We start from the raw sequence: 24,649 nt of genomic DNA on the forward strand, positions 1-24,649 counted from the left end.
CAGCTCTGCTCAGAGGGCTCTGGGAAGAGCTCTGGGCTTCCAACCATGCCTCAGAAATCTGAAGGAAGTGGAAATTGCTGGAATAAAGGGTTTTATTGGGAGCCTTTGCTGAGGGCTGGGTCTGTGTGAAGAGGAACCTGCCAGCAGCCCTGCCCCACATGAGTGGGAGTGCTGTCAGCTGCGAGTCAAGTGAGAGCTTGTCACAGCTGGAATGGGAGGAATGTGCTGGGGAAAGGGAAAGGGAAAAGCGCAGCCCCAGCCCACGGCCAGGGAGGAAGATGCTTTGTTCAGGGCTGGGCAGAGAGGGGTTCTGCTGCTCTCAGTGACACGGTGTCCTGTTGCAGGAGGAGGAGGAGGGCGGGTGCCTGCAGGCAGGCTGGAGCCGGCCGCTGCAGCTGGGGGCTGTCCAAGGGAAGGAGCTGTGCACGTACAGGAAGCCCAGCAGCAGCAGCAGGATCTCCCAGCTGAGCCTGGCTCGGCCCCAGCCAGGCAGTAACTCGAGGCCTTCAGGTTTAGCTCCAGCACAGGCCGTGGCACTGAGCCTGAGTGTCCCCTGCTGTCCGTGCAGGTGAGATCTGCAGGGAGCTGAGTGCAGAATGCAAACTGCCCTGGCTGCGTGTCCATCCTGCTGTTCCCATCCCTGGGCGCTGCCCAGTGCTGGGGGGAGGCTGGCAGGCTCCTGGGCAGGGCTCAGCCCGTGTAACCTGCACAGAGAGGAGGAGCCAGGCCCAGGTGAGCTGCTGGAGGTGTCCCTGTGCTGGGGAACAGCAGCCACCGAGGGGCAGCAGGGCTGGCCTGGCCCCTCTGCCACAGGGCTGCTCCCACCCAGCTCTGCTCCATGTCCAGCACGGTGAAACTGAATCTGGAAAGGAAACCTCTCCCTTTTCCCAGCCGGGTAAGGTGAGAGCAGCTCCTAGGCTGGCTGCAGCCCCCTGCCCTGCCCCTGGGAGGGGTCTCTCCTGCGGAGCAGCAGCGAGGCCCGGGGCACCAGCCCGCATTCCTGCAGGCTCCTGGAGCTGTCCGTGTACACCCGCTGGGGAAAGGTGCTCAGGATCTCATAGTCCGAGTTCCCGCCCCTAGGAAAGAACAGCACAATCTCCTCCTGCTCACGGGATTCCCCAAGGTTCTGACCGATCCAGCTGTGGTTATGCAAGAGCAGAAAAAGGGTTTGCAGCCCAAACTGCAGCTGCAGTGGGGAGGAAGGAGGCTCCTGCATCCCACCAGCACTGAGCTCAGCCTGGGCTCACGCCAGGCCAGGCCTGCAGCAGGAGTGGGGACAGCAGAGGGGTCCCTCAGGCACCTGGAGCTGTCCCCAGCAGGCTCAGGGAGCCCCTGTGCAGTGTTGGATGTTTGGGACACAGCTGGCTGAGCCAGGTCAGGCTGCAGCTCAGCCTCCAGCACCTTGGGAAGGGTGGCACCAGCCTGGTGAGTGCTGGGAGGAGGCAAAGGCAGCACTGGGCCTGGATTGATGGCAATTTGAGGAGTACTGAAGTTTATCTCTGTTGCTGTGTGGCAAAGGTGGGTATGAAATGCTCTGAGCTTCTCAGAGCACTGGAGAGTGCCGGGTGGGCACGGGGCTGTGCCCCAGCTCATGTTTGAGGCTCCAGGACCTCAGGAACCCCTTCCTGGGGCCCTGCAGGGTCGGGCAGGGTGGGAGGGAGGGCTGGGCTACCTGAGGTGGGCGAGCAGCTGGCGCAGGTCCCCGATGGTGTCTGTGAGCAGCATCCTCAGCTCGTACGTCTGCTCCCCGCTCTCGGACCTGACGCGCAGCCTGCAGAGCTCAGGGGCTCCAGCCTGCTCTGCCGCCCTCACCCTGCGGGCACAGAGCCCTGTCAGCCCCGGGGAGAGCTCCCCTCAGCAGCAGCAGCCTCCGTGGCCCGAGCAGGGCACGGCAGTTCGGTGTTTGGGAATGTCCTTGAGGTGAACGAGGCCCCGTCCGACCAGGGGCACCCAGACCAAGCCAGTGCCCAAACTGCTGAAGGTGCCTTGGGGAGGGTTATTTATGGGCCTTTTTTAGCTTTTTCATTTTAAACCAGGGCTGTCTGGTAAGTACTCTGCCCTACTTCTTTGATTAAAAATAATCTGCTTGGGGTTTATTTTCATTAGTTATTTGGGTCTTGGCTTGCCAGAAAACTGAGTGGAAAAGTGCTGTTAGTGAGACCTCTCATCACCAGCTTCTCCATTTACTACGACTCTTTACTATGCAAAGAGCTCCTTCAATGGTTACAAACTCTTAGGCCTTGGCTTGCTGTCGGGACAATTTTCACATTAATAAGTGACATTTTGAACAACAGAAGCTTTTTGTTAGAGATGTAAAATGTGGCATGTTTGCCATTAAAAATTCAGTGGTTTTCCCGAAGGACCAAACTCGGCCTTTTGTCTCACTATTTCTAAGGTCTAAAAGGGCAAAGTCCATTCCTCAACTGAACTAAACCTGCAGTGCTGAAACAGGAGGAAGAGGAGATGCTGAAGGGCAGGGGTGGGGGGCTGTACCTGTACCTGTCCAGGGCAGCCAGCCCAGGTGTTCCCAGCAGGATTTCCTCGCTGCTCTGCTGCCCATCAGAGCCCTGCAGCCAGAGCAGGTGAGTGTGAGCCCTGCAGGGCGAGCAGCCAGAGCTGGCACAGCCACCAGGCGGGGGCCCAGTGCCACGTGTGCCCTGCTGCCGCCTCTCTGGAGGTTCCAGGGGGCTGAGAGAGGCCCAGGGAGGGGCTGTGGGTGCTGTGCAGGGCGCTGAGCCCAGAGCATCCCCCTGCTCTCTCCTGGGCTGCCTGGGGAGCTCACGGTACCTGTGGAGCTGCTCCTTGGGCGCTGCCCACGCTCCCTCTGTGCTTCAGGGGCTGGGAAACCTCGTTGGGATCCTGCTCCCAGGAGCATTTGGGACCTAGGGAGCAAAGGGGAGGTATTTCCATGTGTGAGCTTTGTGACAAAGGTTTTTCCTCCAGAAGAGGCAGATTTGGTGAAAGGAGAGAGCAGCAGCCGACAGGGAGAGCTCTTGGCACCCCAGCCAGGCCCAGAGCAGCTCTTGGGCTCCTCCCTGAAGCTGTCCCACTTTGTGCCCCACTGAATGTCTGATTGTGAGCATCAACAGTGAGACCTGTGCACAGCTGGGGTGCTCAGCAGGCAGGCACCTCTGCTGGGAAAAACTGGGGCTATCACCATTTTTTACAGACTTTTTTCACCTTGTCTGTGAAAAAAGACAGGTGAAAAAAAGTCTGTAAAAGTGAATTTTTACCTTACGAGGGTGAGTTTGTAGGTGTCTATTCCTTTCTGCTTGGACAATTCTTTATTTTGCTGCTTGGGTAAAGGGGATATTTAGCTTTATCCTCGAGCACAGCTGTAGGAAGCAGGCAGCTGTTTCTCATGAGGGATACCTGTGCTGGGTCATTCAGTGATGCACCCACAGCCCCACTGATTTCTGACTTCCCAGCCCTGTCAGACATTGCTTACACAGACTGCAAGTGTCTAGAAGCCAAATGAGGAATCTGTGGCCTTTGATGTCCCATATTGTGCTGTGAAAGTCTGAAGAGAAACCGTCCCGTGCTGGGTGCAGTTACGGTAAATCCGCCTTGACGATATCTTCATTTTTGGAATGACTTGTTGAAAGGGGCAGTGTTTGCAGGCAGCTCCCCCCAGGCCTGCAGGGTTACCTCAGCACCCTTTCATGTGGTCAAGCTGGAAGGAAGCTTGGCCTTTCAGAAAGGCACGGGGCAGATTTGGTTTTGGAAACCTGCTGAATTTCTATTATTTCATTACTTGTCACGTCTCATTCCTGAGCAGGATTAATGCTGAGAGGATCCTGTGTGTGCTGCTAGCTCACAGAAGGGTTGAGACCCTCACATTCCCCTCCTACCACCTGGTAAGGTTTAAGAATGCTCCCCCTCAAGACTGAGCAGCATTTTTGAGGCAGGTTTAAGGTTTTACCTGGGATCTTGGATGTTTCCTGCATTCTGTTGGATTCTGCAGTCCCCACCACGTGGCCAAGGCCAGGAAAGCTCCCTGCAAGGTCTGGCTTCTGGAACACCACATCCCTCCTGTCAGTGACCTGTAAGCAAATCTGGGTGTTGTACAAGCTCCTCTTGCTGCATCTGAGCCCAACAAAGCACAGCAATGCCAGGCAGCAGCTGTGAACCCCAAACCAGGGCTGCATAGGGAACCCAGCCCCAGAGCTCTGCACAATCCTTTCCATGGGATTCCTCACCCCCAGAGCTCTGCACAGTCCCCTTTCCATGGGATTCCTCACCCCCAGAGCTCTGCACAGTCCCCTTTCCATGGCATTCCTCACCCCCAGAGCTCTGCACAATCCCCTTCCATGGGATTCCTCACCCCCAGAGCTCTGCACAATCCCCCTTCCATGGGATTCCTCACCCCCAGAGCTCTGCACAGTCCCCTTTCCATGGCATTCCTCACCCCCAGAGCTCTGCACAGTCCCATTTCCATGGGATTCCTCAGTCCCAGAGCTCTGCACAATCCTTTCCATGGCATTCCTCGCCCCCAGAGCTCTGCACAGTCCCCTTTCCATGGCATTCCTCACCCCCAAAGCTCTGTACAATCCCTTTCCATGGCATTCCTCACCCCCAGAGCTCCCAGCTGGCCTGACCCTGTCCTGCTCAGCAGCTGTGCCCTGGTTTCTCGTGGCACAGGACAGTCCAGCCTCTGGCTGTGCCTGCTGACATTGCAGGGGCACTCCCAGACCTACATTGGAGTCCTCCGAGGCTCCCTGCCTGCAAATGCGGCTTTGGCTCTTTGCCATTTCTGAGAAATCAAAAACTGGGGCCCAAGAGAACCTCAGGTGGCCAAATCCATTTAAACTGTGGCAAAACAAACTCACGACATCCCCTTTAGAAGGTTCTTGTTCAATCTCACGTTATGAGCTTTTCCAGGGCAACTTCTGCTAACTTTTTCCCCCCTCCTTTTTGTGACACAGCCCTTCATTTCCTGCATGTGCTGCTTGTCTCACAGAGCCTGCCGTGCTCTCAGAAGCCTCGTTCCAGGGCAGCTTCACTGGGGCACAGGAACCCTTGAACCCTGGTGCTGAAACGTTTCCTGTAACGGCTGCTGCAGGTGCCCGGGGTGCCAGACACACCTGCACAGCCCCACAAACCTCAGCCCCTCTTCTGGAATGGCACTTGCCTGCAAGGGGACCCCGTCGGGGTAGCGTGGCTGCAGCTCGGAGGGGAAATAACCGTCCATGATGTCCTGCAGACATTGCTGAAACAACACGAGAGCTCCTGCTCACACCTCAGCCCTGCTGGGCTGACCTTCCTGCTGGGCAGCTCCTGTCTGTGCTGCTGTGGCCGTGCAGAAAGGTCTGCAGCACAGACATGGAATTTCCATCTGCAGAAATTGCTGCACAGGACACGAGAGGCTTTACAGGCACTGTGTAGCCATGAGATTGTCTGAAAAATCCTTTCCTTGGGATTTTCCCTCCTGAGAAGCTGAGAGGCCTCAGGAACAAAATGTAAACATTGATTATCTGCTGCTGTGGAATGCAACAGGTGCATCTGTGATTGGTCTCATGTGGTTGTTTCTAATTAATGGCCAATCACAGCCCAGCTAGATTAGACTCTGTCCGAGCCACAAACTTTTGTTATCATTCTTTCTTTTTCTATTCTTATCCAGCCTTCTGATGAAATCCTTTATTTCAGTATAGTTTTAATATAAAATATATCATAAAATAATAAATCAAGCCTTCTGGAACACGGAGTCAGATCCTCGTCCCTTCCCTCATCCTCGGACCCCTGCCAGCTGTGACCGTGTTCACAGGGGTCCGAGGATGAGGGAAGGGACGAGGATCTGACTCCGTGTTCCAGAAGGCTTGATTTATTATTTTATGATATATAAAATACTATATACCTGCGCGCTCGGGTGCTGGTAGGGCCGGAAGGCTCCGTGCTGCCCCACGGTGATGCCGTCCCGGTACAGGGTCAGGGGCAGGGGCTCTGCCCGCCGCAGCCGAGCCCCCCGCGCCGTCTGCTCCACCTGCGCGCTGCCCTCGCCCACCAGCGAGTTCAGGTCCCTGATGTGCTCCAGGATCAAATCAAAATCAACCTGCTGCTGGCAATGAACGGCTTCACCTGTGGCAGAGGGAGCAGAGCTAGGGGGTCAGGGAAAATCAAAGAATGGCCTCACCTGCAGCACGGGGAGCAGAGTTAGGGGTGGTGGCAGGACATTTATTTATCTGTGAGAATCTGAGCTGTGATTGAGCCCTGACACTGCTGGGCTGCCCTTCACACCTCTGCAGGATGTGCTGCAGCCAGGACCCCGGGCTGTGCGCTGGACCACAGGGGCAGGGATGCAGAGCTGGAGCTGCAGCTCCTGAGCATCTCCTGCAGCCCACCCTGGGCTCCCTGACCCTCCCAGCTGTGCTGTGCTGTCCCCGTGCAGGATCAGGAGCTGCCCCAGGTGGATTCAGCAGATTGGATCAGGTGCAGAGCAGGTGCCAGGGGCAGCTGCCTGCAGCAGGGCAGAGGCTCTGCCAGGATGTTTGTCTGGGGCTTTGAGGGCTGTCATGGGGCACAGGAAAGAAGTCAGAAGAGGAAAGGGCTTGGCTGAGTTGAAGTCCTTGCTTGTTCTGCTTTTTGTACGAGTTGCGAAAGGATGATGTGAAACAGGTCAGTGAGCTGAAACCAAAACTGTTTCTGCTGCTCTCCCTCTTCTCTCCCCTCCTGCATTTAAGGGAAGCTCTGGTCTGATATTTCCATGGTGGTTAGGAAGCAGCACTGGCTCTACAGTACAAATAATTTTCTGTTTTCCCTCTGTCACCACTGCCAAAGCTGCTGGGCCCCAGAGAGCAGAGCCAGGCCCCAATCAAACCTCACATGTGGCAGGGAGGAAAGGCAAACAGTACTCCCTGATGGAGCAGGCTCTCCTGTGTACACAAAGCACCTGATCCTGCTCCACACCCACTCTGTGCCAATGTCATCAGAGCAGCGGGGCCTCAAATGTGCAGGGGTTGTGAATTCTGCAGGAAGCAGCTGCTCTGAGGCCTCCTGAGCCATCAGGCTCTCTGCTCTTCCCCCAGAATGGGTGTACAAAACACAGGAATATTAAACCTTCTGCTGAGCTCCCTGTGTGTGTGTCCCTGACGGGGAGATCTTGGCCCCCAGATCCCGAGGGTTTGGGGCTCACGGCCCGTCCGCGCTGGCAGCTCCGGCCGGCAGGGCCGCGCCTCACCCGGCCTGCAGGGGCTCCCTGCGGGCAGCTCCGCTCCATCCCGGGCCGCTCCCGGCGCCTCTCCGACCCACACCAGGCCGTAATCGCTCAGGAACCGCTGCGGGAGCAGAGTCGGGGCTCAGAACCGGGAAAGGGAGCCCGGGAGGGGTCGGATGTGGCTGGGAGAGGTGGGACAGGGTTGTCCTGGGGCTCCTGGCCCTGGCAGACAGACAGGCAGACAGACAGACAGATGGAGAGGTTTTATCAACGCAGGGAAAAGGAGCAGGGAGGATTTGCAGTGCCAGAGGAACCTCCCAAGGCTGCGGGAGCTGGGCGTCCCCACAGCCCTGGGAATCAGAACGGAGCTCACAGGTGAAGGAGGCACAGGTGTTTGTGTGTTTAAATCCTCCTCCTGCTCCTCCTTTTCAGAGGGGAAGGGCTGTGAGGACCAAGGGGCGGCTTGGCACAGGCCACACTGGGGCTGCAGTGACCCCAAAGCAGAGCAGGGCTGGCTCAGGGCAGGCACAGCAGCCTCACCTCCATCTCCCAGACCTGGCTCTGCAGCTCAAGGCACCTCAGCTCCAGCTCCTCCGTGCCGGCCGGGTCAGGAGCAGCTGCAGGAGAAAAGCTGCAGTTCCTGCGAGGGTCCCCTGTGCTCAGAGAGCTCCCACCCTGGCACACAGGGGCTGGAGGGGACAGAATCCCCCCTGCAGGGTCTGACAGTGCTGCTGACAGACTAAAAATGCAGTTTATTCCATCCAAGAGGTCACAGCAGTCCATGAGCAACAGAGCTGTGCCCACAGCTGTCAGCTTCAGCTGCAGGCAGGCCTGGAGACCCTTTGCTTTTGGTTACAGTGCATTCTATACTTTTCTTTTGGTCACAATGCACTCTATACTTTTCTTTTGGTTACAATGCATTCTATACTTTTCTTTTGGTTACAGTGCATTATATACTTTGGTTTTGGTCACAATGCATTCTATACTTTTCTATTGGTTACAATGCACTATTTACTTTTCTTTTGGTTACAATGCATTATATACTTTGGTTTTGGTCACAATGCATTCTATACTTTTCTTTTGGTTACAATGCACTATTTACTTTTCTTTTGGTTACAATGCATTATATACTTTTCTTTGCTGAGCATCTTTATACAGCAGAACCAATCTATACCTTAACTGTTATGTATGGCCTATCATAACTCCTATAATTACCATATTCATGTTACTGTTCTCCAATCACTAAAAGTCAGTATATTACAGTTTAAGCTAGATGTTTTTCAGTTTTCTTGCAGTGGAAAATTCTGAGACCTTTTTTCTACCTGCAACATTTGCTGCCTTGTTTGTCTGTGGAATCTTTTTGCTTGGTAAAAACATCTTCCTGTTTGGGGTGGGTTTAACCATAAAAACTCCTTCTAACTAGCACACCCTTTGCCTTTCGGTTATCCAGTAAGACTGGCTCAGCAATTCTTTTCTTCTCTATCAAAACTTGCTTCCATCTCTATTCCTTCACCAGACTCCACGTGTAAAAATCTTTCTGCCAAGCACAGATATCTGTGAGACTTTCTGGTCGAACTTTCCTCCTTCCCAGCAGTGGGAGCTGGTGTGATCGGTGCTGTTGGCAGCACTGGGTGGGAATCAAGGATTCCAGGAGGATTCCAGGAGGAGCAGAGTCCCTGCAGCTGGGTCCTGGCTGCCTGGCAGAGCACATGGCTGCGGTTTCACAGCCCCATTTGAGTTCAGAGCTCAGGAAATGGAGAGCCCAGCACAGCCCGGCCCACGGGGGCCCCGCAGGAAACGTGTGTGGGCTCCAGCTGGGGCTGGGAAGCTGCTGGGCCCAGGTAAAACGCTCCAGTGACTCACTGAAACTGGCCTCAATTCAGAGCCAGGCTGGCCCGGGATGCCCTGGGGGCTCCCAGAGGGATTTTGGTTTCTCCCAGCTGTGAGGAGCTGCTCTCCCTCCAGCCGTTTGAACCCTTTGCTGCTCCCCTGCCCGTCCTGGGCTGCCTGTGGTTGGTTCTCACCCATGGAAAGCCAGAAACGGGTCAGGAAATGATGTTTGACACCAGAGCAACAGCCACAGAGAGCAGCTCTGCCCCTCTGTGCGTGCCCTCACCAGGGAGGCTGCTGGAGCCAAGGGCAGGATCCAGGATCCAGCTGTGCCCAGCTGAGCCCCGCAGCTCCCCACAGCTGGAACAGTTTTTACCTTCTCCCACAGGTAGAACAATTTTTACCTTCCTCTTCCTGGAGATTCCTTATCTTCTCCTCCAGCTCAGCGATCCTCCTGTCCTGGAGGGGCAGAACAATGGCCTGGGCCAGTCCTGGGCCAGTTCTGCCCTCAGCAGCCCCAGGCACAGCTGGCACAGGCAGCTCCTCTCACCCCACCCAGCCCAGGCCAAAGGGCTGAATCACCCCACAAACACCGTAATGAGGCCCAGGTGAGGGCTGGGATAAATACAGAGCTCCCTCTGGGTGTGCTGGGTGCTCCTGCTCAGAGCAGCAGGGAAGGGCTGAGCTAGAAACCAAACCGCTGCAGCCGCTTCTTATAAAAACCCAAACAAAAAAAAGGTATTTATTCTAAGATTTTAAAGGTATTTGTGCTAAGATTTTAAAGGATATTTATTTTAGATTTTAAAGGATATTTATTTTAGATTTTAAAGGGTATTTATTTTAGATTTTAAAGGGTATTTACTCCAGTCAGAGAGGGCTGCTCCAGGATGGCTCTGCTGTGTGAGCAGCTGCTGCTTCAGAAAACAAAAGGGGAGATGCATCACCACAACAGGAGGAAAAAAATTAAATTCTGAAGCCAAAGAGCTGCTGCTGTTAGTGCCAGGGGGCTGAGAGCCACTGCTGCAAGGAGTCCCAGCAGAGAATGTCCCCTCTGCCACCCCAATCCCTGATCCCACTGCTCTGCTGCTTTGTAAAGGACTCATTTGGGTAATTAACACAGATTAACTGAGCCCACACAGGGTCTGGGAGGTGGAACTCCTGTGGCAGGGGACATGGCAGGCTCAGCAAGAGGCTGACTTTTACCTTCAGCTGGATTTCTTGTGCCTGTTTCTCTACTTTTTGTTCCAACAGGGAGATTTTTTCTGCCAGAGAGGACACGAGCTCCACGTCAGCGTGAGCTGCACCTGAAAGCACAAACACCTGTGAGCAGGATTGCTGGTCTGCCACAGCAGGGAGACTTTTTGGGTAGAAATCCCTTGATTCCTCATTGTGCGTGCGAGAGGGGAGCCACAGGAACGGGTCTGGCCTGGGGTGCTGCCAAAAACCGACGGCCCAGAACGCCCAGAGCCCTCACGGCTTCACCCTCCGTGTTCTTTTGCAGTGCTGTCCCCCGGAACAGGAGCAGAGGGTGCATTGAAAGGATTGCCCGGCCAGGGGACACAGCCGGGCCTGGCCTGGACACTCACCCCCCGCCGCCATCTTGTTTACGGCCGGTTGCCACGGCGACGAGAGGCCTGCTGCGATTGGCCCGGCGCTGGTCACGTGGCGGGCGCGGTAGCGCCGGGAACTACAATTCCCAGCATGCACCGCGCGCGTTATCCCGGGACACCGGGAACGGACCGGGACAGGTCCCGTTCTTCTCCTGTGCGCTCCACACACACCCATCAGCCTGGCCTGAGGCTCCTCTCGCCGCGCAGCTCCTCCCGATGCCCTCACCTGCTTCCTCGGTCTCTGTTTTCTCACCTGGACCCCGCTGATGCCCTGAGCTCCCCCAGCGCCTGTCCCACCCCGGAGCCTTTCCTGGCTGTCACCTCCCAGGAGCCCTTCCTGGCTGTCCCCACCCCAGCGCTGCCTTTGCTGCTCTCCAGCAGCTCGGTCTCACCCGCTGGAGGTGAGCGGGACAGCCCAGTTATCCCCCCTGTTTTACCCCCTTTTATGGGGACAGGCCAGTTCTCCCAATTTCACCCCCTTTTATGGGAACAGGCCAGTTCTCCCAATTTCACCTCCTCTGATGGGGACAGGCCAGTTCTCCCAATTTCACCTCCTCTGATGGGGACAGGCCAGTTCTCCCAATTTCACCCCCTTTTATGGGAACAGGCCAGTTCTCCCAATTTCACCCCCTTTTATGGGGACAGGCCAGTTCTCCCAATTTCACCTCCTCTGATGGGAACAGGCCAATTCTCCCTCCTGTTTTACCTCCTCTGATGGGGACGGGTCAATGATCCCCCCGGTATCACCCCCTTTGATGGGGCGTGCGCAGAACCACAGCCGGGTTTGGACCCCAAAGCCCATCCCGTGCCCCCCTCCATGGGCAGGGACACCTTCCCCTGTGCCAGGCTGCTCCAGCCCTGCCCCGGCCACTTCCAGGGACGTTGGCTGTGCTCGCGCGGCTGTAATTTCTACTTGGCCAAAAGCAGAACTAAGTTTGGTGACGTTTTTCTGCAGAACAACCCCGGCTCTGGGCGGGAGCTCACCTCACCATGATGAAGCGCATCGCCACGATGCGCTCCAGCAGCACAAACCCAGACAGCAGCTGTGTGGTGCGGCGTGCGCTCCCAGCACGCCCCAGTGACTTTATTCACTTCAAACCGTCTTAAAATAACAGATCCCTTTTGTTTCCCGTGCTCCCATCCCTTTTTCTGGGTTCCCTGCAGGGTGAGGGGGCTCGGGGACCTGCAGTGAGCGCACGGAGCCGGGGTTAAAGGAAACAACTCCTTTATTTAGGATTTAACTGAGATCCCGAGGGATGCCTTGGCTCCAGCTCCACCTGCAGGGAAGGAGGTTTGTTCCTGGCAGCCCTCCGGTGACCCAGGGAGGGTTTCACTCACTCCTTTGGGTGTGAGCACGGAGAGACCCAGGGAGAGGCAGAGCCGGGGGGTTCAGCCTTTCCTCGGACCTTTCCTTTGGGCACGCACCGTAGCTCGTTTTTACATACAAAAGCCCCACTGCAGTATCTGTTTCTCTGCTGCTTCCAGCCACGTGCTCACCCCTTTACGTCCTTTTATCTTATTTTGCCACTTGGTCTGTAAGGTCTATGCAGTGACTCCGGGAGAACTGAAAGTATCCAAATATCTGTAACGTACATCTAATATATATTAAAATTTCTATATTCTATCACCTATTCCTGCCATGCCAGGGGATGTGGAGGAGCAGCTCCACGGCTTCCAGCCACGTTTGGCATCGTGTGCTCGCCCCTTTACATCCATTTGTTTTGCCACTTTACACCCCTTTACATCCTTTTATCTTATTTTGCCCCGTCTTTAAGCTCTATTCAGTGACTCCAGAAGAACCGAAAATATCTATATATTATAAATCTATATCTATAATATATATCTATAACTGAAAATTTCTGTATTCTGCCCCTTACCCCTGCTGCGCCAGGGGAGCTGCTTCCAGCCACGTCTGTCATCCTTTTATTTTGCCACTTTACGCCCCTTTACATCCTCGTATCTTATTTACATCCTTTTATTTTGCCACTTTGCATCCCTTTACACCCTTTTATCTTATTTTGCCCCGTCTTTAAGCTCTACGCAGTGACTCCGGAAGAACCGAAAATATCTATATATCTATAATATACATCTAACATCTATCTATAACTGAGAAATTCTGTATTCTGCCACACCGGGAGCTGCAGCAGGGCGTGCAGAGGAGCAGGGTCCCTCTCACGTCTGGCACCCTTTCCTGCCATCGCCGGGGACCTTCCCCCTTTGGGGCCGGTCGGTGCGCGGTGCCCCCGCCGCCTTAAAGGCTGGGGCGGGCGGGGAGCGGCACGGGAGGCGCCCGCGGAGCCCCGGCCATGCAGCGCTGCCGCCTGCTCGCCCTGCTCGCCCTGCTCGCCCTGTGCCTGGTAAGCAGCATCTCCCTCCGATCGCTGCTCAGACCCGCTGCGGTCGGGCTTTATCTTCGGCTCTGAGCGCCGTGAGCTCAGCCGGAGCTTCGTGCTGGGCTCCAAATGCTTCCACCGGGGGGTTTTTGATGCTTTTCTGCACCTTGAGGGTACCACGCAGCTCTGTGAGGCTGGAAGGGCTCTCCAGCCCGTCTTCCAGCTTTTCTAAGCCTGGCTCAGCTCTCCAGCCTCTGTAACCCCAAAAGAGCTCTCCAGCCCATCCTCCAGCCTCTGTAAGCCTGGCAGAACTCCCCAGCCCATTTTCCAGCTTTTCTAAGCCTCGCAGAGCTCTCCAGCCCATCTCCCAGCCTTTATAAGCCCGGCTCAGCTCTCCAGCCCATCTCCCAGCCTTTCTAAGCCTGGCTCAGCTCTCCAGCCCATCTCCCAGCCTCTCTAACCCCAGCAGAGCTCTCCAGCCCATCTCCCAGCCTCTCTAACCCCAGCAGAGCTCTCCAGCCCATCTCCCAGCCTTTCTAAGCCTGGCTCGGCTCTCCAGCCCATCTCCCAGCCTCTCTAAGCTTGGCTCGGCTCTCCAGCCCATCTCCCAGCCTTTCTGAGCCTGGCTCGGCTCTCCAGCCCATCTCCCAGCCTTTCTATGCCTGGCTCGGCTCTCCAGCCCATCTCCCAGCCTTTCTGAGCCTGTCTCAGCTCTCTCCACCTTCCAGCCCCTCCTGCAGCGGGGATGCTGAGCTGGAGGGGGACTCAGGGCTGTGCTTTCCTCTCGCCTCTCCTCGCTGGGTTATTTCCCTTCCTGCCGGGGCTCCATGGGGTGAGGGCCATGCTGAGGGACATGAGGCTCTCCTGGATGTAGGGATGAACCCACCAGCACTTTGGGGCAGCTTTTGGGATGATTTTTTCCCCCTACAATGTGTTGGTGACAGATCTGTCTTTGCTTGTTTCACTCTGGAGCTCCCCACAGCCGGGCCCTGCTGCTGCCCGCACGGGCTGCATTTGCATCTCGGGATTCCCCTCTGTAAAGGAGGCAAAGGGAGCAGGAGCGTGGCAGAGAGAGCAGAGTTTGGGCTCTGCTCCTGGTCCTTCCCCATCTCCAGAGGGCCCTGAGGAGGGGTGTAGGACAGACTGGGAAATGGAATTGCTTTTCCAGCAGTGTTGGACAGGGAAAGGGGCTGCCCTGAGCTCACCCCCCGGCTGTGCTGCATTCCCACACCGGCTGCACCCCCTGATTGCCCAGCCCGGCCTCGGGGGTCCCTCCTGCCGCTGCCCCTCGCTCCCAGCACGGGAATTCCCCGCACCGAGCCCTTCTCCCTGCGCAGGGCCGTGCCCGACACCTCCTCACCACTTCCTCAGAGCGCGGGGCCGCTCCCCGCCCTGCGCTTCCCCTCCTTTCTGAAACCCGCGGTGAGCGGCAGGGACAGCGACTTTCCCCCCCGAGCCCAGGGCCAGGAGCTGCAGGGTGAGGGGAACCTGCGGGGGCACCGACGGGCGGCTGTTTGTCTGTTTGTCCTGCCGGGGCTGGGCAGGGTGGGCTCGGGTGTGCCCCCATCCTTCTGCCCCCAGGACCGTCCTGGGCAGGGGATTTTGCCCCAGGACCCCCCGGTCCTTTTGCCCCAGGACCACCCTGGGAAGGGGATTTTGCCCCAGGACCCCCCGGTCCTTTTGCCCCAGGACCACCCTAGCAGGGCTCTGGGGGCTTTCACCGCCCTGCTCTGTTGGAGGGGCGCCTGAAGCCGTTTTCTCTGCCAGACCCTCTGCCAGGCCAAGGAGGAGGACACGGCCAAGGATGACAAGGGGAAGGAGGCGGTGTCGCCCTCGAAGATTGCTGCCCCGAGCAACGCCACGACCACGAGCAGCGTGAGCGCGCCCGGCGCCAGCGCCCCGCTCCTGTCCGCGGCTCTGGGGGGGCTGGCGGCGCTGCTGCTGCACCTGCGCTGAGCCCGAGGGTCCTGCAGCCCCCCGAGACCCTCCCCAGGACGGCACCGCCCCCGTTCCTGCCGCTGGAAGCGTTGCCCCGACCCCGCCGAGCAATAAACGCCGGTGCCGCCACGCAGGGCTCGCCTCCGCCTTCTCCCGGTTCGGTACCGGGGCTGCCGGGGGTGTGTGGGCGCAGAACCGGCCCCGTCCTGGGGCTTCAGCCCTCGGGGATGGGGGAGTCGGAGGGGAGAAGGAGCGGGACCCCCGAGCGAGCGGTCCCCTCCTGTCCCCTGAGCATCCCCCGAGCGGTCCCCTCCTGTCCCCCCTCCTGTCCCCCGAGCAGGCCCCTCCTGTCCCCTCCTGTCCCCCGAGCAATCCCCGGCACGGCTTGGCCGGTGCCTCTCTCCTCACAGTCCATGCCCACGGAGCTGCCGGTGCCCGTGGGCACTAGAGGGCACTGGGATCCCGTCCTGGCACCAGCATCGGGCTGCGGGAGCTGCCAGGCCGCGGGCACGGCAAGGACAAGGACACCAGGCAGCCAGGCAGGGCTGTATCTTACACACGTACATAAATACAGTTCGGGGGGAGGAAGGCCTGCGGGGAGGGGCCCTGCTGCTCTCCAGAGGGTGCCACGCTGGCCGTGTCCATGGCATCCTGCGTGGGCCGTGCTCAGGCCTCCACGGAGGGATGTGGGGTGGTCCCCCCGTGATGGAGAGGACGGTGATCATCCCCCACAGCAGCAGCTGGGGCAGAGGCGCTGGGGACGCAGCGTGGATGGGTCCGAGGCCTCCTGCCCCCGTGTGGGGACGCTGGCAGGGTGTCCCCATGCTGCCCTTGTCCCTCAGAGCACCTGGATGTCCCAGAGCTGCGTGGGTCGCTCCTCGGCCATGTCCCACACCACGGCGTGGTCCCGGTCGTAGCTGCGGCCGCCTGCAGAGCAAGGGGAGGTTTGGGGAGGGCAAACGCCCTCCTGATGGAAACACCCCGTCCTGGGGCATCCCTGGGCAAGCAGGGCGTGCGGGGCCGAGGGCTCACCCTTGATGTCCAGCACCGTGTCCTCGAACATCTGGCTGTGGATCCGTCCCTGGCTGTCCACGCTCCACGTCTGCCGCGGCAGCCGCGTCTCGGACCAGAGCACGGCCTTGGCTCCTTTCCCCGCCGGCCCGATCACCTGCAGGCTCATGCTGGGGGCCACCTGCAGGGGACACGGGCAGGGAGGGCCCTCTAGGGCGGCTGCATCTGGGCTGGGATGTGGGTGAGCAGGGAGAGCCCCTCGGCGAGAGGTGCGGGTGGTGAGGGTGAGAGCAGGGAAGGCAGAGATGGCCTCACATCTCCAGGGGAGGCTCGGGGAGAGGAATCAGCTCATCTCTGGGATCAGGGGCCGGGAGAAGCTCTTACAAACCCCCCTGTACAATGTCATGTCATCACTGGAACATGATGGAATAGTGGAGAGCAGGCCTAGATAAGGGGTCGAGGGGAGTTGTAGTGGAATCCTGTTGTTAGTCCTGAGGTGGTCAGGAGAGCAGTGACTGCTGCTAGGATGGGTCAGGCGCTGGGGTCAGCTGTGTGATAAGAATGTGCTGGATGTGCCATTGAGAATTAGATATTTTCCTGTAGGAAGAGGCTCAGTAGGAGTACGAAAACACAGGCTTGGATTATCGCTACTGCTGCCTCTAGGATGGTTAGTAAGAGCAGAGGTAGTAGAGTTAGGAGTGAGACTGCTGCTATTGTGGAGAACAGGGCTGCTGTGGCTGTGCAGATGAGCTGGATCCCCGGAAGAAGGCTGAGGGGTGGGGAGTGCCCACAGGAGCCCTGCCAGGGCCTGCCCGGGTCCCCTGGGTGGCGCTGGCTGCCACTGCCCAGCCCTGACCTGGTTTTTGATCAGCCCGTCCTCGTAGTACCACACGGAGCTGCTCTGCTCGCTCAGGCTGGACACCACCACCCTGCCCGCCTTCATGTCCTCCACGTCGTCGGGGACCGAGAGGAACAGCTGCAGCTCCCTGCTCCTGATGTGGAAATAGACCCTTCTCTGCAAGAGAGGAGCTTGGCTTTGCACCCCAAACCCTTCTCTGCAAGAGAGGAGCTGGGCTTGGCACCCCAAACCCTTCTCTGCAAGAGAGGAGCTGGGCTTTGCACCCCAAACCCTTCTCTGCAAGAGAGGAGCTTGGCTTTGCACCCCAAACCCTTCTCTGCAAGAGAGGAGTCTGGTCTTGTACCTACAGACCCTTCTCTGCAAGAGAGGAGCTGGGCTTTGCACCCCAAACCCTTCTCTGCAAGAGAGGAGCTTGGGTTTGCAGCCCAAACCCTTCTCTGCAAGAGAGGAGTTGGGCTTTGCACCCCAAGCCCTTCTCTGCAAGAGAGGAGCTTGGCTTGGCACCCCAAACCCTTCTCTGCAAGAGAGGAGCTTGGCTTTGCACCCCAAGCCCTTCTCTGCAAGAGAGGAGCTGGGCTTGGCACCCCAAACCCTTCTCTGCAAGAGAGGAGCTGGGCTGGGCACCCCAAACCCTTCTCTGCAAGAGAGGAGCCTGGCTTGGCACCCCAAACCCACCTGGCTTTGCACCCCAGACCCGCCTGCCTGCAGCTCCTCACCCACCTGGGCTCTGGGAAGGGGGATCCTGCACTCAGGAGGGTTCCCCCCGTTGTCCTCCCCCCAGGATGTCCCCAGGTGTCCCCAGGGCGATGGCTGTGCCCGTGACCTGTCCCTGGCAGCTGGCACAGCTCACCACGCTGCCATGCCGTGTGTTTTACAAGGCATCGCCCACGGGGAGCATTTCGCCACAAAGGTGGCCACTCCCAGGGTGGGGGACAGGAATGTGGGGTGACAGCGCCGAGCTGGTGGCACCTTTCCCGTGTCAGAGCCGCCAGGCTCCCCCAGCCCAGGGCTGGCAGCTCTGTGTCCGTGTGAGCCCCACGGCCCCGGGGTTTTGGGCTCACCCCAGCAGGTGACACGGCCCTGTCCCCTCCCAAAGGTGCCCCTCACCTGGCGGATGGGGTAGAGGGAGCCCACGTGCTGCAGCCCGCTGTAGGTCAGCCAGTTGGTGATCTCAGTGCAGTCCAGCAGCCACTGCCGCCCTCGGAAATCACCGTGCTCGCACAGCACCCAGCTGGGGGACAGGGGGCACAGGATGGGGACAGGGGACACCCAGGGGGACAGGGTGGCACAGAACAGGGGGCACAGGATGGGGACAGGGGACACCCAGGGGGACAGGGTGGGGACACAGGATGGGTCACCCAGGGGGACGGGGGACACCCAGGGCCCCAGGGGTCACTCACATCCCTCCTTTGACCCGCACGGACAGCACGTGGTTGTTGAAACCCTCGGCCTGCAGGCTCCGCACCTCGGCGTTGAGCTCGATCTCCTTCCCCTCGAAACACTCCAGCCCGTGCAGGAAGATGGAGGGCTCTGAGAAAAACTGTGGGATGGGGGGACAAAGGGGGAAATGAGGGTTCCTGGGGGGCAGAGGCAGAGCTGGGGGTGCCCCTGAGAGGGGAAAAACATCAGGGAAGTGGAAAGGGGAAAGGGGAAAGGGGAAAGGTGAAAGGGGAAAGGGGAAAGGGGAAAGGAAAGGGGAAAGGAAAGGGGAAAGGAAAGGAAAGGAAAGGAAAGGAAAGGAAAGGAAAGGAAAGGAAAGGAAAGGAAAGGAAAGGAAAGGAAAGGAAAGGAAAGGCAAGGCTCGGCTCACCAGTGGAACTTTCCTCAGGGAACCGATGGCGGTGGAGCACAGGCAGCCCATGGCACCGAGCGTGGGGTACTCGCCCTCGGACAGCACGTGCTGCTCCCCAGTGAAGTCCTGCCCGTCGAACAGGATCCAGCTGGTGGGGAGGACATTCCCGGGCTGACAGAGCTGTCATGGAGGGCACCCATCCCTCCCCAGCACCCCGACACCCCACCTGCCCCCACGGACTCGGCAGGAGCGCGGGGTGAAGGCTTCGGGCAGGGCACCCTGGTCCTCCTCAAAGGCAATGTGATCCCCCAGGAAATCGGGTTCTGAGAAAAGCAGGATCTGGGGAGGGAGCAGAGGGCTCAGTGAGGGACAAAGCATCCCCACCACCCCCAAGGGGCTGCAGCCCCCTCCCCATCAGCAGCCCTACCTTGGAGACGAAGTGCAGGTTGTGTTCCCTGACCTGGAATCAAGCAGAGCGGGGCTGGTGTGAGTCTGGCTTTGACCCCACCAGCCCGGGGGGGGTCCCATGGGGCGGGGGGCCGTCCCTGACCTGCAGGATGGGCTGTGCAGAGGCGATGTGGCAGTCGCTGGCGCCCCAGTCCTCGCAGCTGCGGTACACGCCCTTCTCCAGGATGTACTGCTCTCCCGAGTAGTTGGGGCCCTCGTAGGCCACCCAGCTGTGGGGGGAGGTCAGTGCTGGCCCGTTCCCCCCCGGGTGCCCCTCATTGCCCCCCGGCACACTCACACCCCGCTCAGCACGTGGATGGACTGAGTGACGCTGCCGTAGCCGGCCAGCCCCGTGTCGGGCAGCGCCTCGCTCAGCTCCACGCTCGCGCCCGCCTCGAAGTCCATGGCCTCAAACAGCACCAGGGCTGGCTCTGAGAAATCCTGCGGGGAGAAGGGCCCCCCCAGGCCCCAGGGTCTGTCAGGGGAAGGGGCTGTGGGCTGGGCACACGCACAGCGGGCTCCTGCCTGGCCTTGGGCGCCCAAAGCTGCCAAAGCTTGGCCGGGATGATTTTGGGGGATCTCAGGCCTTGCCCAGCTGCCTGATGCAGGCAGGAACGGCTCCCTTTTGGGGGTGAGGATGGGATGGGGGTGCCTGGCTCTCTCAAATCCCTTCCCCAGCCGTTCCCAGCCTTTCCTCACCGTCCGGATCAGCCGCAGGGACACCAGCTCCGGGCTGTAGCCGCCCCAGTGCCTCCAGTCCCGGTACTCCCCTTCCTCCAGCAGGTACTGGTGGCCGCGGAATCCCTCCTTTTCGTAGCCAACCCAGCTGTGGCACAGGCAGACGGGCACTGAGGACTCCAGAGCGTTTCCACGTGCTGGGGCACGGGGGCACCATGCACAGCCTCTCCCCCAGGTGCCCCACAGCCATTCCCAGGGGTGGCCGTCACCTTCCCAGCCCTGCCCTCCCCGTGGCACTCACCAGCCCCCCAGGACACGCAGGGAGCCCACGGTGGGCAGGGCTGCCTCGGGCAGGCGCCTCAGGTCGTACATGTCTCTGCTGATGGTGAAGCTGCGGCCCTGGAAAGCTGCAGCCTCATAGATCAGCACCTGGGGACAGGTGAGGAAGGTGAGGAGGGGACAAGGTGGGGTGAGGATGGTCCCAGGGCCAGCCCAGGGCTCCTGGGAGCTGCCCCAGAGCTCACCTGAGGCTCACCAGGTCTCTCCACGACGGGGCAGCCCTGGAAGGAGAAGGAGCCCCAGTGAGGCCGTGGTGGCAGGAGGAGACATTGCAGGGACATCTGCTGCCACCCTACAGAGCCTGAGCTGGGTTTTGGCTCATTTTCATTCAAGGAGCTCTTTGGAAGCTTCCCCTCACCCCTGACCCACAGGAGCACTTCCCAAAGCCACGCTTGGCCTGTTCCCACACTGTGATCTCACTGATGGAGCAGGAGCTGCCTGAACTCGCTGACACCTGGACTCAGCACCCCCAGGAGCCAGCACTCACCAGCCTGATGGGGTGCATGGAGCAGATGGACGGCTCCTTCGCTCCCCACGCCTTCAAATTGGGGTACCCGCCCGGCTCCAGAACGTAGGGATCGTCATCAAAGAAAGGCTTGGAGTAAAGCAGCCACCTGGGGATGGGGAAAGGCGTCACCCCCTGCTCCTGTCTGTGCCAGAGCCCACCTGGGGATGGGGAAAGGCATCACCCCCCGCCCCCGTCAGTGCCCGAGCCCACCCGCAGCCCCCAGCCCCGGGTCCCCTCACAGGCCCGAGTGCACGATGATGGAGGCGGCCGCCAGCGCCTGGCCCCGCTCTCGGGTGTCCTCGGCCGAGCCGCTGAAGCGGAGCCGGGCGCCCTCTCCGTTCTCCTGGGCGAACAGGCTGATGTGGGGCGTGCGGTAATCCTGCGGGGACGGGACAGCGTTCGGGCCCCGCTGCTCCGCCCGGGAACAGCGCTGGGGGCTCCGGGGGTGCCGGCACTCACCCGCACCACCCGCTTGAAGGAGCCGATGCGGAACGGGCGGCTGCCGCGGGGCTGCCCGGTGTGCCCGCTGTGCCCTCTGTGCCCGCTGTGCCCGCTGTGCCCGTACGCCGTCCAGGGGCTGTCGATCTCCACGTCGCCCTCGGCCAGGACGCATTTGCGCCCTCGAAACCGCGGCTTCTCGTACATCACCCACCTGCGAGCGCCGTGGGGGCGGCACGGGGGAGACCCGGCGTTAGGGGAGCCCCCCGGGGCAGAGCGTGGGTGGGGACGGGCTGCCGGTAATTAACACCGCGCCGGTAATTAGCAGCGGCAGCACGGGCGCTCCCGAAGCCCGGGCTGCCCTCCCCGGTGTCCCCTCCGCGCGTCCCTGCCGTCCGTACCCGCCGCGGATGACTCGGATGGAGATGGTGTGGGACAGCTCCCAGGACGTGGCGTCGGGGATGTCGTCCCAGATCTCCCGTTTGTGCCCCGCGAAGCCGGCGTCCGAGTACAGGATGATCTGGGCAGGGTGACACGGCTGCCACTCCGCCCCGCCCTGCCCGGCCAGCCCTGCCCGGCCCCGCCGCCCTCTCCGTACCTTGCCAGGCCTTGTGTTGATCTTCAAGCCCTCCTTATCGTCCTGCAGTGGAGAGCCCGGGGGTCGGGCGGGTGAGGAGCGCGGGGGGAGCTCGGCTGAGGCAGCCATCTCCCCGCAGCCTCGCGTCTGGCGTCTGCCCGGCCCTCCCACGGCCCCGGGCAGCCACACCTGAGCGAGCATTCCTGCCCTGCCGGGGATCGGCCTCCCGTCTGCCCGGGACCCTCCTGTGACCCGCCCGGGACCCTCCTGGCACCTGCCCGGGACCCTCCCAGCAGCCGTGGTGACACCCTTCCATCCCTTGACCTCGTATCCACCATCCCAGTATCTCCCATCACCATCCCAGTATCCTCCCATCACCATCCCAGTATCCTCCCATCACCATCCCAGTATCTCCCATCACCATCCCAGTATCTCCCATCACCATCCCAGTATCCTCCCATCACCCATCCCAGTATCCTCCCATCACCATCCCAGTATCTCCCATCACCATCCCAGTGCCTGCACTCTCCCCCCACGGCCTCTCTGAGCGGAGAGGAAGCACCAGCCCCATTTTGGGATCAGGGCAGGACGCTGCAGGGTTCACCCCCGCCCCCGGGGAAGGAGAGCATTCCCCAGCGCCGGATTCACTCACCAGGACAGGCTCGAGGCTCAGGGTCACGCTGCCCTCTGGCTCCTCGGGGCCAGCAGGGCCCAGCCCGTTGTGGTGCCCGGGGCAGGCCGGCTCCGAGCCCCCGGCGCCGGGGCACACGAAGCGGCCGTAGAGCACGCTCTTGTCCAGGCGGGAGTAGGGCTTGCCCTCCTCAGCCCCGGCTGCCCGCTGCTCCAAGAAGTGCGACAGCAGCGCCATGCCCTTGAGGACGTTCCCTCGGAAGGGCGCGCTGCTCTCGGCCGCCGCTTTGGCGTCCTCATCCTCTGCCGGCGAGCCCCCCTCCACCCACCCCTCGCCCCCCAAGCCGTTCCCGGGCACCCCCCGGCGGCTCCTCGCGGCCGCCCGCTCCTCGGGGCTCAGGTAGGGGTTCTCGATCTCCTCCTCCTCCTCCTCCTCCTCGGGGGGCTCCCGTGGCCGCGCCGGGGCCGGGCCCCGCTCCAGCAGCTCCCGCAGGGCCTGGGGCAGGGGCAGGGACAGGGGGGCGCGGGGGGCCACGCGGTGCTCGTGGATGGGCGGCAGGGCGGCGCAGCGCCCCAGCGCCGACGGCCGCGGCTGCCGCGGGGCTTTGGGCGCCTTGCGCATCTCCGAGGGCTCCATGTTCCGCAGCGTGTCCACCAAGATCTCCATGTCCACCAGCAGCTCGGGGTCCTCCTCGCTCGTTTCCGGGGGGCTCTCGGCCGGGGGTTCGGGGGCTGGGGGCTCGCTGGGGGGCTCTGGGGTGCTCTCAGGCTCCTGGGCTGTGCCCTGGGGGTCTCCCATCGGCTCATCCCCCTCCAGCTCAATCTCAGCCTTGGCTGATGCCGCTGTTTCGGATGAAGGCTCTGGACCATCGCTCTCCTCTGAGGGGGGGGTCTCGGGGGTGCTGCCAGCCCCCGGGGGGCTCTCTGTCCTCGGTGGCGTGGCTGGCACGGTGCCATCCACGTCTGCCACGCTGCCCTCACCCGTGCCAGCCGGAGCAGCCTGGCCAGCCGAGGGACCCTGCGGGGAGCTGCTCACGCTGCTTTGCGGGTCCCCGGCCCCCGGAGCCGCCTCCACCGGAGCCGCTTCCACCGGAGCCGCTTCCACCGGCGCGGGCTCGGCTTGTGCTGAGTCCTTCTCCTCGGGGGATGCCTCCTCCGGGGGCCCAGCGGCCTCTGCGCTGCCAGGTGAGCTCTCCGTGCCCGCCGCAGCCCCCGCAGAGCCGCTGCCCTCCTGCCCGGGGCTGTCCCGCCGTGCCGCGGCCGCGGCGGCCCCGGCAGTGCCGAGCGTCCCGCTCGGAGCCCCCCGTCCCTCCGCGTCCCTGCCCGTCCGCAGCACGGTGACCTGCCGGGCCCTGGGCAGGGCGGCGGCGCCGCCGGCCTCGGCGGCACCGGGGGCACCGGGCCCGTTCCCGGGAGCCGCCGCGGGGCGCTCGGCGGGGCCCGCGGGCAGCAGGGTGCCGTGCACGTAGCTCTCCCGGTGCACCGGCACCTCCGGGCCGGGCGAGCCGTCCCCGCCGGGCCCCGCCTTGCCCCGCTCGTCCCGGCGCCGGGGCCGCTGCGCGGGGGCATAGACCTGCGAGAAGACGGGGCCGTGAGCCGTGAAGTCCTTGCGGAGAACGGCGGAGGGGGAGTGCTCCCGGTGGGCCGGGGCGGCGGGGCCGGAGCCGGTCTTCTTCTCCACGATCTCCCTCTCCCAGGCCTGCAGCAGCAGGGACACGCGGGACGGGCTCCCGTCGCGGCCCCGCGGGCTCTCCAGGCGCCGCGACACCAGCGAGACCTTCTGGAAGCGGGAGCGGCCCTCGGGGGCGGCCGCGGCCCCCGGCTTCATGCTGAGCTCCGCGCTGGAGATGAAGGCTCGGCTCTTGCTGTGCCGGAACGGCGGATCCATGCCGGGGAACCGGGCAGGGCACGGCTCCGGTCCCGCGGTGCCCCCCGCGCTGCCGGGCTCAGCCCCCGCGGGCGCAGCGCTGGGCTGGCAGAGCTGCGGGGACAGAAGGGGTCTGGGAGAGCTGGGAACGGCACCAAACCGCGGGTCCCAAAGCTGGCTTGAAACCCCCAGACATCCCTGTGGTCCTGAGCGACATTTTGGGGGCACAGGAGGCGGCTTTGGGGCTCCTCGTGGTGCTCATTTGGGGTGTGGGGGCACTGTGGCTCCTGAGCCTGGAGGGGCACAGAGGAGCCTGGCAGGGCCCAGGTGAGCGTGCTGGGGCCCAGGTGAGCCTGGCGGAGCTCAGGTGAGCCTGGCAGGGCCCAGGTGAGCGTGCTGGGGCCCAGGTGAGCCTGGCGGGGCACAGGGGAGCCTGGCAGGGCCCAGGTGAGCCTGGCAGGGCACAGGGGAGCCTGGCGGGGCACAGGGGAGCCTGGCGGGGCACAGGGGAGCCTGGCGGGGCCCAGGTGAGCCTGTCAGGGCCCAGGTGAGCGTGCAGAACGCAGCCGGGCCATGCCGTGCCCCGAGCTGCGGGATGAGTCAGGCGGGCAGCAGGGCTGCGCCGAGTCAGCAAAAGCAGCC

The 24,649-nt window shown here is 61.2% G+C and overlaps 2 protein-coding genes across 2 annotated transcripts; both read right to left on the reverse strand.

The window, feature by feature from the left end:
* Nucleotides 1-913: 913 nt before the first annotated feature.
* On the reverse strand, nucleotides 914-12,788 carry UBXN11 (UBX domain protein 11). Its single transcript, XM_058819637.1, is given in 16 exon segments — nucleotides 914-1,076; nucleotides 1,673-1,813; nucleotides 2,494-2,567; nucleotides 2,779-2,882; nucleotides 3,923-4,043; nucleotides 5,132-5,209; nucleotides 5,855-6,075; nucleotides 7,175-7,271; nucleotides 7,691-7,767; nucleotides 9,385-9,439; nucleotides 10,184-10,284; nucleotides 10,567-10,667; nucleotides 10,844-10,985; nucleotides 11,297-11,301; nucleotides 11,575-11,633; nucleotides 12,723-12,788. Coding segments are annotated over 16 exon segments (1,605 nt in total).
* A 2,848-nt stretch (nucleotides 12,789-15,636) lies between these two features.
* On the reverse strand, nucleotides 15,637-24,028 carry CRYBG2 (crystallin beta-gamma domain containing 2). Its single transcript, XM_058819833.1, has 19 exons — nucleotides 22,163-24,028; nucleotides 21,532-21,573; nucleotides 21,335-21,453; nucleotides 20,955-21,147; nucleotides 20,735-20,874; nucleotides 20,475-20,601; nucleotides 20,173-20,208; nucleotides 19,950-20,077; nucleotides 19,670-19,796; nucleotides 19,269-19,411; nucleotides 19,074-19,200; nucleotides 18,951-18,983; nucleotides 18,750-18,862; nucleotides 18,542-18,671; nucleotides 18,132-18,271; nucleotides 17,839-17,962; nucleotides 16,729-16,887; nucleotides 15,894-16,053; nucleotides 15,637-15,788 (listed from the first exon to the last, which is right to left on the reverse strand). The coding sequence occupies exons 1-19, from the start codon at nucleotides 24,026-24,028 to the stop codon at nucleotides 15,700-15,702; spliced, it is 3,996 nt and encodes a 1,331-aa protein (XP_058675816.1). The 3' UTR covers nucleotides 15,637-15,699.
* Nucleotides 24,029-24,649: the final 621 nt, after the last annotated feature.

This window comes from Ammospiza caudacuta, chromosome 25, assembly GCF_027887145.1.
Source record: "Ammospiza caudacuta isolate bAmmCau1 chromosome 25, bAmmCau1.pri, whole genome shotgun sequence".
Classification (NCBI taxonomy): domain Eukaryota; kingdom Metazoa; phylum Chordata; class Aves; order Passeriformes; family Passerellidae; genus Ammospiza; species Ammospiza caudacuta.

Bases quoted from the DNA above. Each gene is read 5' to 3' on its own strand.
- CRYBG2 (XM_058819833.1), bottom strand. From the start codon at position 24,028: ATGGATCCGCCGTTCCGGCACAGCAAGAGCCGAGCCTTCATCTCCAGC. The intron at 21,454-21,531 runs GTACGGAGAGGG...CACCCTGCCCAG, and splicing joins TCAACACAAGGCCTGGCAAG to ATCATCCTGTACTCGGACGC. The intron at 17,963-18,131 runs GTGAGTGACCCC...CCTGTCCCCCAG, and splicing joins GTGCGGGTCAAAGGAGGGAT to CTGGGTGCTGTGCGAGCACG.